Below are 14,249 nucleotides of genomic sequence, written 5' to 3' on the forward strand. Positions count from 1 at the left end.
ATCCTTCTGCATAGATCCGTGTTTCTCAATGGGGATGCTGTTGGCATTTTTGGTGAGATTGTACATTGGGAGGGAACACATCTTTATCAGGGCACATAGCCATTCACACCCCCAGGTCATTATTTCCAAAAATGTGTGGATTAGAACCCCTGGCTGAGATGGCTTATTTTTCCTTCTCCTTTCCCAGCAATACCCAAGTTCTACCTCTTTTCCTAGTCCTTATAATACTTCATTAACTCTTAAATGTTTGCAGCTAGGAATATATTATTATGCACTTAATTTCATAATCATTTGTCCTTAGATTGTAAATTCATTGAGGATAGGAATTTTTGTCTTTTTTGCTTACTACTTCCTTCTCAGTGCTGATAACTCTGTTATGACTCATAGTAGGTGCTCAATAAATGTTTAAATTACATCGTTTACTGTTATGGAAAAATGAGACTTACCTCCTTGGTGAGATTTATAAGCTCCTGATTAATAGGGACCATCCCTCATACTAATTCTGTGTCACCCAGGAAACTGAACTTAATACTGAGCTTAAATACTGGGTGGTTCAGTTTACTAAACCTGTGGGCATCTGCTATGTGGAAGGCACTGTGTATGCCAGGTAATATACACAGATGATTAGCACTCCTGCTTTCGTTGCATTTTTGTCTGATGGGATGGAATTTAGTCAATACACAAATAGCAAAAATATATTATCAATAGTTAAGAGTGATCTCTGGAGGCAGACCTAGATTCAGTTCCTATGTCTGCAACTGTCTCTTTGAGCAAGTTGCTTAATATCTCTTCATTCTTTAAATTTCTGCCACCTCAAAGGGTTGTTAGTACCTTTTAAAAGAAATGATGTTAGCATTTTGCATAAAATTAAGTTCTTACTATTATACCATAATGTCACATGCTTGAGACATTATGCTAAGGCCAAATTTAGAGGTTGGAAAGATTACCTCTGGTTTGAGGTGGGAGAAGTGGCAAAGCTTCATAGGGAAGATGGCATTTAAATGGATCTAGATGGATTGATAAACTTTATACAGTGCCAGGGATGGGGATAATATTTCCTAGAGGGGGAAGGATGAGCTATGAACAAAGGAAGTTGAGAGAATGCAGGATGCAGGATGTGTACTGAAAGCAGAAATGTCCCTCAGTAAACTCATATATACCTTATACCGCTTTCTCTGGGCAATTACCTAATTTGGTGAAAGATGCTGTCTATTGTTATTCAACCATGCTCTCTTCCCCTCCATCTTCCCCACCTAGGGAGACAGTTGTGTTTCAAATCTAAACTTTCTTGGGTAGAACATTTCATAACTCTGAATTTAACTACTCTTGTGTTCCGAACATCATCCATCCCCCCCCCCCCCCCCCATCCATCCCCCCCCCCCGCCCCAACACACACACACACACACACACACACACACACACACACACAGTAGAGTGCTGGGAAGTACATTTTAATCAGTTTGGCTTGTTCAACCCTTGAGTATTGTCCTCAATACCTAGTAAAAGTTCAGTTTATTTCAGGGATAGGGTGGGGTGGTAAATGAATGATCCTGATTGAAGCCAGTTTCAACTAAATTTTAAAAATTTGAATATGAACTTTTGAAATGGATGTTGTCTGAGATCTTTGTGAATCCCCATATTTGTGAATACCCTTGTAGCATGTATTTTTCTCATTCAGAAAATTGAGGGTATTGAGGATTTAATGAAATTAAATTTCCATATTTATTACATTTTAAGATCTACTTAAGAAACCTTTTTCAGTGTTTCCAGAAGTGTGGTTAGAATTCAGAGGAAATGCACAATATAACCCTAAAACAAGTTTTAGTATTAAAAATAATAATTGCATACCAAAAAGTCACCCAGCTATTTAATACACTTTGGTCTTTAAACATCACTGATTCTTTTTCTCCAATCATTGAATGACAGCAGTTGTGGGATAAGTACTCTAGTTCCCTCACACCTAGCGCAGAATGACTCTGAGGAATGTTCTTCACTGTGTCCTAGAAATCCCCAGCAGTATTAAGTCCCAGTTGCCCACAGCTGCATAGCCAGCCATACTGCACCCTTTATTGGCTTCCTTCCCTTCCCTGCCTCACTTCTCTACTCCCTTACTGGTGTTTCCTAGGGTAACTTCCCAAATAAACCAAAAACTTCTGTCTCAGGGTGTACTTCTGGGGAAATACAACCTAAAATAATACAGTAAGAAACATTTTAGTAAGAGTTTGAAATTTTTTAAGTTTTAGAACATAAGTTTGGAGAGCACATAGTAGGTACTCAACTGTTTGCCCTTTTTGAAAAAAGGGAGTAGCTAGCTAGTTTCTCATATGGGGGCCGGAGGTCAGATTGAGTCTGGATAGGCATCTCTGTTTTGTACTGCAAAAGGAATCACTGATGTTTATAGCCCAAAATGTAAATGGCTAGGTGTCATTTTAGCATGTGGGGTTTTTTTTAATACTAAAATTTGTTCTACGTTTATATTGTGCATTTACTTTGAATTCTAACTACCTTCCTGGCAACACTGAACATAAAATTAAATCCAGTTCAAGAAACAGAACTAGAGGAAGAATACAGAGATACAAGCAAGAGAGACTAGGGTAGCATAGGCATTTTTCTTATTCCTGAAAAATAGGTTTTTCTCTTAGATTACCCATAGAATTCTGCTGACAGATTTTTTAAAATGGAAGTATAGTTTATTATTCATTCATTCATTCATTCATTTATGGCTGAGTTGGGTCTTTGTTACTGTGTGTGGGCTTTCTCTAGTTGCAGCGAGCAGGGGCTACTCTTCGTTGAGTTGTGCGAGCTTCTCATTGCGGTGGCTTCTCTTGTTGTGGAGCACGGGCTCTAGGCGCACGGGCTTCAGTAGTTGTGGCTCATGGGCTCTTGAGCGCAGGCTGAGTAATTGTGGTGCGTGGGCTTAGTTGCTCCACGGCATGTGGGATCTTCCTGGACCAGGGATCGAACCCGTGTCCCCTGCATTGGCAGGTGGATTCTTAACCACTGCGCCACCAGGGAAGCCCTAATTGAAGTGTAGTTGAATTACAATGTTGTGTTAATTTTTGCTGTATGGCAGAGTGACTCAGTTATGCATACAGACACACACATACACACACACACACACACACACACACATACACATATGCATACATACATACATATACTTTTTTATATTCCTTTCCATTATGGTTTATCCCAGGACATTGAAAATAGTTCCCTGTGCTATATAGTAGGACCTTGTTGTCCTTCCATTCTGTATGTAATAGTTTGCACCTACTACCCCCAAACTCCCAGTCCACCCCCACCCCCTGCAACCACAAGTCTGTTCTCTATGTCTGAGTCTGTTTCTGCTTTGTAGATAGGTTCATTTGTGTCATATTTCAGATTCCACATATAAGTGATGTTATATGGTGTTTGTCTTTCTCTTTCTGACTGACTTCACTGAGTATGATAATCTCTAGTTGCATCCATGTTGCTGCAAATGACATTTTTATGGCTGAGTAGTATTCCATTATATATATGTACCACATCTTCTTTATCCATTCATCTGTCGATGGACATTTAGGTTGTTTCCATGTCTTGACTATTGTGAATAGTGGTGCTATGAACATAGTGGTGCCTGTATTTTTTTGAATTATAGTTTTGTCTGGGTATATGCCCAGGAGTGGGATTGCTGGATCATATGGTAATTCTATTTTTAGTTTTCTGAGGAGCCTCCATACTGTTTTTCATAGTGACTGCACCAACTTAACATTCCCACCAACAGTTTAGGAGGGTTCCCTCTCTCCACACCCTCTCCAGCATGTGTTATTTGTAGGCTTTTTAATGATGGCCATTCTGACTGGCATGAGGTGATACCTAATTGTAGTTTTGATTTGCATTTCGCTAATAATTAGCAATGTTGAGCATCTTTTCATATGCCTATTGGCCATCTGTATGTGCTGACAGACTTTTTATTTCAGGGCAGGTTTGATTAAAAAGAAACCACCGAATCTGTCCAAGTTGATTGGATTCTGTGCCATCTGTTGACTCATCAGTTATTTTGGTGTTTTAAAAATACATTGTAACTATATTGTAATGCAGGATAGATTTTTAATAACATAAAACATCCTGGATACCATATTTTATAGTATTAGTAACATATGTATTAGACATAAATACTTTCCCTAAAAGTCTGTTTTTCCCTTTCTTTCCAGAATGCTGCCTTTTTATATGGTCTTGGTTTGGTCTACTTCCATTACAATGCATTTCAGTGGTAAGTTGACATAAAACTAATAACTCCAGTTGTTTCCAGTAAATGGCTTATTTTGTTTGTATTTTTCTGCGTGTGTGTGTGTGTGTGTAATAAATACAAAATATTTTAATATCACTAAACCTACATTTTCCAATAATCTCCTGAAATTATTAGTTTGTTCCTTCAGGGATATTGACCTACCTTAGATTATTAGAAATGTATGTGTTCCTGAAAGAATCTGGTATAAGATTCTGATTAAAGAAGACTTAGATTAGAAAGCTTTTGGAATTTCTCAGTCACTTATTATAGACTGGTGGTCCCCAGGTTATTTGAACTGGGGAATGACTCTACTCTCTCTTCTCAAGTTGGTAAATGGTCTGTGATGAGCAGTATTTCCTTTTCAGACTTTTAGACATATTGACTGCTCCTTCCCTTCCTCCTTCACCAAAAGACACACACACACACACACACACACACACACACGAGTGTGCTAGTACTTTTCCAATTTCTAGTAACTAGGCACTAGATTATAAACTCTCAATTCTCTCTTCTATAAAATAGGAATAATGGTACCACCTTCAGAGTCAGACATTAAATATGATAGAAATATATATAAGATTTTATAAACGGTAAAGTATAGGTCCCTGTTACTGTGGCCTTTGCCCCCTTGTCTTTCTGTTTACCAGACAAGACAGTAACATTCTCTAGTGGAAAGAACATAGTTGAAAGATTGGTATTCTGGTCTCAGCACTGCCACTTCGTTTGGTGTGTTTCCTCATTTGTGTGTGTGTGTGTGTGTGTGTGTGTGTGTGTTTTAGATACATTACAATTACTTGCCTTTTCTACTCTACAGAGTTTTGATGATCAAATGAGATAATGTACATTTTGCAAACTGTAAAGCCCTATGTAGATATTCTTTTTGACATATATTCGACTTTGTCAGAGTGCCTTCTATTCTCCATAATTTTAAGCTGAGTGAGTGCTGAGAAAGTCCAAAGGAACATTTTGACCAAAGGTTATAACCCTGTCATATACCTGTTGGTCATCCTGGATATTTATTACAGAGCTTTTAAATATGCATTGGCAATGATTTGATGTGGTTTCTCTAAAGATGAAACTTAAGACATGAATGACTTTTCCCAGATGCCTTTTCTTTCCCGTTTGCCTTTTGGTCCTGTTGGGTTTTGATCATCTATGGAAGCACTGCATTGTTAGAGAACACCTGTGTGGATAAGAGTATTATAATCATTCAGATCACTCATTTTCTTTGTAAACAAAGCTATAATTGATCTTTATAAAGAAGCTTTGTAATATTTTTCTTTTAAATTATCCATTGTTGTAGAGCAAGCCTAAATTTAAGCCTCCTAATTTTATATCCAGTGTATCATATGTAAAATCAAGAGTAGATTAGGACTGTTTTAAGATCTCTTTACTTTCTTGAAGATGCTATTCATAGAATTCACAATTCTAAACTTTTAGAGCCATAGTGGTCTTAAGAGATAACTTAGTTTTTTTCCTTAATTTTATAGACGAAGAAAACAAGGGATGTGTATGTGTGTGTAACTCAGTATTATATAACTGTTTAATTGGTGGCAGAAGCAAACTTAAGCTCAGATTTCCCAGTCTAATTATTTTGTCTGTTGTAGTCTATCCCCCAATTTGAAGATTGATTGGTGGTTATTTTTTAATCAGTATTTGTAATTGTTCTCCTGGGCACATTGGTAAAATCTTTATGGCCAGCCAGAAATAATTTAGATGATACTCAAGGCAAGGAACTCTGCAGTTTAGAAATGAACACGTATACCTCACACCAGTTAATTTTCACCTACCTGTGATAACTTGTGAACTCCCTGTAGATTGAAGATATAAGCATAAAATCAGTGAGGTGACACCATCATCAGTTGAAAATTGGATTGCATTAAAAAGTATGTGACCATGTCAAGTTAGGGGGCTTGTAGTGTGGAAAATTATATCTTTTGATTCCTTATCTACATATGATTTCTATGTCCTTCAGTTGACTTAAGAAATGAAACTGAAATGATATAAGAATGATGCAATGTCTGAATTAGTAAGTGCCTTCTGTTCTGTTGATCCTGTCCTGGTTACCACCATTTTCTCATGTCTTGAGTTTCAGCTCTAGCTGCTCCCTAAAATGACATATCTCACACCCTCTCTTAATCCTTCATGGATGTGTGTTTCCTGTCTTGCTGGTCAAATGTTCTTTCACAAACTCTGTGCCCCAATTTTTGCTTTTACTTATCTTGCTATTTCTTGAACAGCCACAAAATTAGAAAGCATGGAGTAGGTGCTTGGTGAGAGTTTTAGAGTATAGCCTTAATGGATAGGAACTTCTTAGGTTAAAACTATACTTGTGTTTTATTTGGTTTTACTTATAGGTGGCTATTAATTTCTGGGAACAGACCCACCTCCACCCCCAACACATACTAAGTTCTGTGGGATTTGTTGAAAAAATATTTCCAGAGAAGAGTGTGGTATGCCTTTTTTTGTATTGTTAGCTCAGAATGTTCTATCTCTTGTACATTTATAATTTAAGTAGAATTTAATATTTGTAAGTGGTGTCTGTTGTTATTTAATTAGATTAAGTATTTGAGAATAATGTGTGCAACCACCATGTGTGTTGGGGTTGGTGATGGCGACTTAATAAATAAGAGCAATTTTATTAACTGGTTTTATCTGTTAACCTGTTCGTCTTGTCTCTTGCCATATTATGCTCTGCCCCCAACCCCCCCCCCCGCCCCCCACCTTTTGGAGGGTGAGTTGATTTTATTGTTAGCCTCTGGATGAGTTCAGTTATTTGGTCAGTTTTTCCAGTTTCAATTTCAGCCTCTTAGAGGAGCCCATGTCAGAAAGTAGTAGAGCAACTGTTACATCCTCACTGGATTTATCATAATTATTTAATTTTACTATTATTATACACAGTAATCTGTGACCAAACTTAAAATAAATATAAGGAGAAAGGAAGACATAGAAGCACATAGTAAAATGCATGCAGCAGAGAGCTAGAACCAGTATCTATAAAGCCGTTCCTTTCTTTCCATGCGCGTGAGTGCATGCCCATGCCTTCACTTGTTCTTCTTCATGAGGGTGGCGTATTGCTAAGGGTACCTTGAACTGAGCTTTTCCTTGCCTTTGTAGTTAGAAACCTATATCCTTGGGTGAAAGGAATTGAAATATATACAGTAATAAAGTATTATAACTTGCAGCCATATTTCTAAATATACCTCCCTGAAAATCCTTATCATTCCTCTCTCTCTAGCCTGTAACCTTTTGTATTCCCATTGATCAATATCAGAATGGTCTTATAGTGGCAAACCTAAGAGCTACATAATTCTCTGCCAGAGGCATAGGATTTTGGAAATTAGCTTCCCAAATCTAATTGATAAGCCCTGGTAAGGAAATGTAGTGATTATTATTATGTTGACATCAGCAAGGAATAGGGTAATGAGATGGAGGTGAGTTTAAAAAGACAGAAATGTTAACACATTACAAGTAAACTTTCTCCAGGACTCATTTCCCTAGCGTGTACCGATTACAAGTGTTCTTAGGTGTGTAGGAATCTCTGCTCTCTTTGAAAAATCACTGCTTTGGGTGCAAACATAAACTTAATGTAGTTTGAGATAACCGCCATTGATCCTGAGGCTTGTTGAGCATGGAGTCTGGCAAAAACTTAATATATGTTTTTGAGCTATCATTTTGCAAACTAATGCTCTTAGATCAAAAGTTTATTTCTATTAAAACAGTTCATGTTAACATATGTTGAGATTATTCTGTTCGCTGCTGTTTTGAAGAGAATAGCAGATAACTAAGGCAGTTTTGGTAAAGTTATGCTTACCAGTGACACATAGATTGCCAGAGAGAATTTGGAAGGGTTTGGATTGATTAAGCTTCAGGGAAATTATGAATAAAAACATAAATTTTACAATAGGGGAGGGAAGAAAACATCCCACTGTCTGCAGTGATGAAATGAAGATGGCTGGAGAGGGCAAAAGAAACAGGAGGTAATATATTAGCAAACGTCAATGTGAATAGCCTAGTGTATGATACTTCTAACTTGGCCTCACATTTAAGGTCCTCTTTGTTTCAACCTCAGATGATCTTTCTAGACTTATTGTTCCCCTAAATATATTCTTTATGTCAGTCACTACTGTATTAATATTTCCCTGAAAATGTCTTGAGCATTTTTTTACCTATGCAAGTTGGTTTGTGCCATTTACTCTCTTTGGTCTGCCTTCTCCTTCCATCTCCACTTTAAAACTCTTACCTTACCTTACCTTACCTTACCTTACCTTACCTGTCTCTTTGAGTTCTTAATCAAATCTGTTTGTCTCATTTAGAAGGAACCTCTAAATTTCCAAATATATATATATATATGTGTATATCTGTTGTGTATATATGTTATTACTGATTTAGAGCTAGAATATGCTCCCTTTTATTAGTATGAAAATTTGTGGAATTAGTTCCTTTGTCTTTTCAGATATCCCTGAGGGAAATCTCTGGACTCAGCTTTATTAGCTTCAGAGAGCTTAAAGTTTTATTATGTCTCTTTTCAAATGTACTAAAACTGTGCTAGGATGTTTAGTTAATATCATTATTTTTCTATACTTTGGTAAAGTTCTAAAGGAGGCTTTTTAAAAAATGGCTGTAGAAATCTTATTAAAAATGACCATTGTTTTAAAATATATTCAGCACGTGTGTGTTTTTTGCATGTAGTGCTATATTGAAGTTATCATTTCCTTTTAAAAATTGTTAACAATGGCAAACATTAATTGCAGAAAATTTTAAACTGAAAATCTATAGAAATAATTTTGGTGATATAAAAACATTCTTTAGATTTTAAGAAAAATGCATGGATACTCAAGCATAGCAATATGCGCTTGTTTAAAATTTCAGTAGAGACTGTGCTTTAATATTTGAAAACTATAAACCTTTCTAGACATTGTATCATTAAAAGTATTTTATTGTTTTAGGTAGCCATTTTTCATGTTCTAAAATTGTCTGTCAGTCAGAATACTGACGTCAGCAGAATTTGTATGTGTTGGTGGTTTAGTCTAACTTCTGCTACACAGATCATGTTCTGGCTACATGTGGTTTGGTGAGATATATGAATGCATTAAAATGATGACCAAAATTAGAATGTAGTCTGAGTGGTACCTGTCTTCTCCACACACTATCCCCCTCCTAACACATAAACACATTCTTTTTTCCTTTTCTTTTCCCACCCCAAGGGGTGGATGCAACACATAGGAGAAAAAGATGGTAAGAGTTTCGAAAAGCAAGTGAAAATGAACTTGCATTTATTTTGTTAGCTGAGGAGAACTGATCAGTAAAGAGACTCTGGAGCATCCCTTCCCACACCCTCAACAAGAAGTCCAGTCAGTTAATTATAAAAAGTGATGACATCAGTAAACAGATATTAAACATTTTCCTATAATGTCTAGAGTATTTAAAAATAAAAGAGGAATGTAAACCTCAAGGAATAGACTACTTGGAAAAACTGGAGACAGCACACTGACAGGTAAAGAGTAAAATGATTTGATTATAGAGTGGGCCTAACTGCTGGTTAACATTAAGCAAAAAATAGTTGATGTTAAGTTTGGGTGGTGAGTCTTAAAGGTAATAGTGGATTTAGAGTGAAGCAGAAGAATGAAAATATTCCAGGTCAGGAGACTATCCTGAGGAGAAGCCGTGAAGCCAAGAGGGCCAGTATTTGCATGAAGGAATTCCTAAGATATGCCAGCTCACAGCTGAGGAGGAGCAATGTTAGGGCATGGCTGGCAGTGGGTATACTTGCTCACAAACCTTAAATGCTACATGGAGATTTGACTTAAAAGAGTATCATGATTAGAGTATCAATGGTTAGTAGGCAATCACAGGAGCCACATATTTTAGGAAGCATAGGCAAGCCAGAGGAGAGCAAGGGAAGTCTTTAAGGAGTCTATTTCAGTTATCTGATAATGAGATATTGAAGATTGAGTCTGCAAGTATTGAATTTGAGGGAAACTTTGAAACAACCTGGAGAACTTGATGAATAGATATATTTTGTCCTCCCTTGTCATGGGCACTTTTAGTAGTCCTTAAAGAGCAGGCATAGTGTAGCCCAGACTAGTGTATTGTAATATGTGTTTTTGCTGGTAGGTTAATAATTTTTTAAAAGAAATTTCCAGTGTGTTAACATGTGTAGAGAACTTTGTAAAATAACCTGTGTTTCTTGTACTTGTGTGACATTGTGAACTAAGTTGGATAAAAACTAAAGGCACACCTATGGAGTAAAAACACATCTATGAACAGTAGGTTGGGAAAAGACTGGAAATAGAAACTGAGACAGAGTAGGAAATATTTCTCCTGTGGGGTTGTTATTGATGATCTGTGTTTTCCTTCTTCCCTTTCGCATACATCCTTCCTTAGACTGTTTTTCTTCCTATCTTCTTTTTCTCCTTTATTCCATCTTTCCTTTGCTATCTTCCACCACTTCCATTCTTTTTCTTTCATGTATTTGACTCAGGCCTGCCTGTCTCCCCCCACCCCCCTTGGTTAGTTTTGTTTTTTAAAATTTTTATTGGAGTATAGTTGATTTACAAGGTTGTGTTAGTTTCAGGTATACAGCAAACTGAATCAGTTATACATATACCTATATCCACTCTTCCTTGCCTGGGTTTTTAATTGGCATGTGTGGACATTGCTTAGTTCTGACCCATTCCATAGGAGTTCTCTGACCCACTTCGTAAGGTAAGGTTAATTAGGACTTTATGAAGCATTATTCTTAATTTTTATTATTATAAAATGTAACATACTTAAAATTAAACAAACATAAGTATACATCTTTACATGTTATTTATAAAATAAACATTCATGTCACTTGAGTCGAGAAATAAAAAATTGCTCTCATCCCAGAAGCTTCCAAAAGCCCCTGCATACCGTTTCCCAGTCACATCTTATCTTTTAATTGACATCATTTATTGCTGCAGTTGTTCTCTTCCTAACCTTTTTTATGCCCCTCCCCCAACATGTGTGTTTTGTATCCCCCTCCACACACGTTCACACGCACCTGTGCACACAATCTGTTCTGTTAGAAGGTGGCGCTCTAGACATGACCAAGAGAATATAGAGGCTGAAGCTGCACCTCCTCTTATTAGAAAGGTTTGAGAAAAGTACAGAGAACTTCTTAGCAGTATGCAGGTGAGTTTAATTGAGAGAAATAGGAAGTCACCTTTGAATGAGAAAGGTAATTTACATGAATTCTTTCTTATCAGGCCTTTGACTCCCCTCTGCTGTCTATACACACACTAAATAATAAAACACATACACAGCCCGACCCATTTGAAATGCCATCTTAACACATAGATGCCGACTTCCTCTTCAGGAAGAAAGTATTTAACCAGATGTAAAGGTATCTGATGCTCCTCACAGTAAATATTACCTTTTAGAACCCTTAATTTTATAATATATAATCACACGGTTTTTTTGGGGGGGGGGTAAATAGATAATATACAAGTCAAAATAAAGTTACTTAAAGACATAGGGCATGTTGTTTTGCTCTATTTTGTGGTATATATTTTGAACTTGTATAAAAAAGATTGACTTTTGTTTTGGAATTGTCTAAGATTCTAAGTAACCTCCTTTAAGATTAAATAGAAGTAGAGAATAGTTGATAGAAAGCTTTGCAAAGAATATATTAGCTGTACTTGGGGTAAGCCTTAAATCATGTAGAGAGATTTAAAATGATGCCTAAAATACTGTTATATCTGATACTATAGTTTTCAAAATTCAAAGTAGACGTTTTTCTTTGTCATAATTTTAATTCATTTTTGAGTACATAGTACATTCATGTGATCAGATTAAGTGATATAAAAATGTTTTCAGTGAAAAGTGTTCCTTCCTCATCCTTGTATATGTTCTACTGGTAATTAAGACTTTTTATGAAAGGTAAAATGTGAATTTGGGGCAAAGATGGACTGATAGACATAAAGTGACATATAGTAGAATAGAGAGCCCAGAAACAGACCAAGACATTTGATATGGACATTTGATTTAGGACAGTGTGGCACTGTAGAGCTGTGGTAAGCATGGTCTTTTCTACAGGTGATATAGGGGGTACTGGATTTCTGTATTGAAAAAAATGAAAACTGACTCCTACCTCACATCATATAAAAAATAAGGTGCAGATGGATTGTAAACCTAATAAATATGAAAGATAGAAATATAAAGTTTAAAAAAAAGACTTCATTTTATGGAGTAGACTAGAGACAGGATTAATCTCTCCTCCCTTAAAAACAAAACTATCTGCCCCACCCCTCTCTCCCTAGGAAATTCCAGAAACAGTGAAATCAGTTATTTACACTGACAATTTTATTAAGCTATAAAATATTATTTGAAGGGACTTCCCTGGTGGCGCAATGGTTAAGAATCCACCTGCCAATGCAGGGGACATGGGTTCGATCCCGGGTCCGGGAAGATCCCACATGCCGTGGAGCCACTAAGCCTGTGCGCCACAACTACTGGGCCTGTGCTCTAGAGCCCGTGAGCCACAACTGCTGAGCCCGTGTGCCACAACTACTGAAGCCCGCACACCTAGAGCCTGTGCTCCACAACAAGAGAAGCCACCGCAATGAGAAACCCACGCACCGCAATGAAGAGTAGCTCCCGCTCGCTGCAACTAGAGAAAGCCCGCGTGCAGCAACAAAGACCCAATGCAACCAGAAAAAAAAAAAATTGAATTATTGAGAGTAAATTCAACTGATCTTCCTTTTCTCCTTTTATATTACACACATTCAATTACATAAAAGTCCCAGGCACCCCTTCCTAGTCTTTTATTTTTTTTTTGTTAAACCTATTCATTCACATCTTTCTTATAAAACTGGCATTTCCTTTAAAACAGAATTGCATAAAAGAGAAGTTTTACTGTTCTACCAAGCAAAAATTCATGTAAGTGTTAAAAAGTAAAGATATCTTATGTCTATGTTCTTTCAGGGCAATTAAAGCATTTCAGGAGGTGCTTTATGTTGATCCCAGCTTTTGTCGAGCCAAGGAAATTCATTTACGGCTTGGTCTTATGTTCAAAGTGAACACAGACTATGAGTCTAGTTTAAAGGTAGGTTGTTGGGTTTTTTCTGAGATACAATGTTTCATTTTTGTGGGGTCTTTTGGGGGTGGTTGTTAAATATTAGAACATTGAGAAATGTTGGAATTTATATGGTACTTCAAAAGAAAATTTGAAAATTTAGATGAAAGAACTGTTTATCAGCTATGAACTGGAAGATACATAAGTTCGGGTTTCTAATTATATCATTAAATTTTTTTTTTTGAGTTTTAATTGTGGTCTGTTATCAGGAAAGGGTGAAGGTTTCAGTCTCAATTTGGACATCTGAATCACTCTGCTATTAGTGATTGGCAACCATAGAGGTCAGAAGCAGCTGCTTAATGATTCTGTATCTGTGACCCCATCATTGACTGTTTACTTGTATGGGTCTCACTAGAAATCTCTCCACCTCTACCAGCAAAGCACGTCTCATATCTTAAATATAAAAACGTGTGTTCTTTGCTAGTCATTTGAACTGCTGGTTTGTGAGTATAAACATTGTTGGGCAAAATAACATTGTTGGTTAAATATTTTACTTTCTATAGAATTTAACATTTCTCAAGTTTTTCATTTAGCTTCTTGTGCTATCTATGCCATCACTTTATGTCTTACTGGGCTTTTCATGAAGATAGTGCTTCCCTGCTCGACAAAAGTATTGCTTTTTAAAAGGATTAGAAGTTCTAGGAAAAGCTTAAATTTTTGTGAATTTATGACTATTTATAATGGTTGCCATGTTCTAAATATCTCCGTTGCAGATTATCTTCATTCTGAAGGGTCAGGAGGGAGATAAACAATGACTTTACAGTAGGTTGTAGTTTGAATTCACTAGTAAGGCACTACTGAAATTAGAAAAAAAAAAACCAAATAAAACTGTATTTAGGAGTACCTAATTGTTCTAGAGTTTTAAAGTAGACAGTTTTG

At 36.5% G+C, this 14,249-nt stretch overlaps 1 protein-coding gene across 11 annotated transcripts in view; it reads left to right on the forward strand.

The window, feature by feature from the left end:
- KDM6A (lysine demethylase 6A) overlaps positions 1 to 14,249 on the forward strand; it is a 205,431-nt gene that overhangs the window by 104,528 nt on the left and 86,654 nt on the right. For all 11 annotated transcript variants that reach the window (XR_003677878.2, XM_028482583.2, XM_024116454.3 and 8 more), the window contains exons 5-6: positions 4,194 to 4,252; positions 13,220 to 13,340. Coding sequence is in view for 10 of the 11 variants with exons in the window: in XM_028482583.2 (XP_028338384.1) it covers positions 4,194 to 4,252; positions 13,220 to 13,340 (180 nt within the window). In the remaining variant the exon portion in view is untranslated. The remainder of the gene's footprint in view (positions 1 to 4,193; positions 4,253 to 13,219; positions 13,341 to 14,249) is intronic.

Source organism: Physeter macrocephalus, chromosome 21 (assembly GCF_002837175.3).
Source record: "Physeter macrocephalus isolate SW-GA chromosome 21, ASM283717v5, whole genome shotgun sequence".
Lineage (NCBI taxonomy): Eukaryota > Metazoa > Chordata > Mammalia > Artiodactyla > Physeteridae > Physeter > Physeter macrocephalus.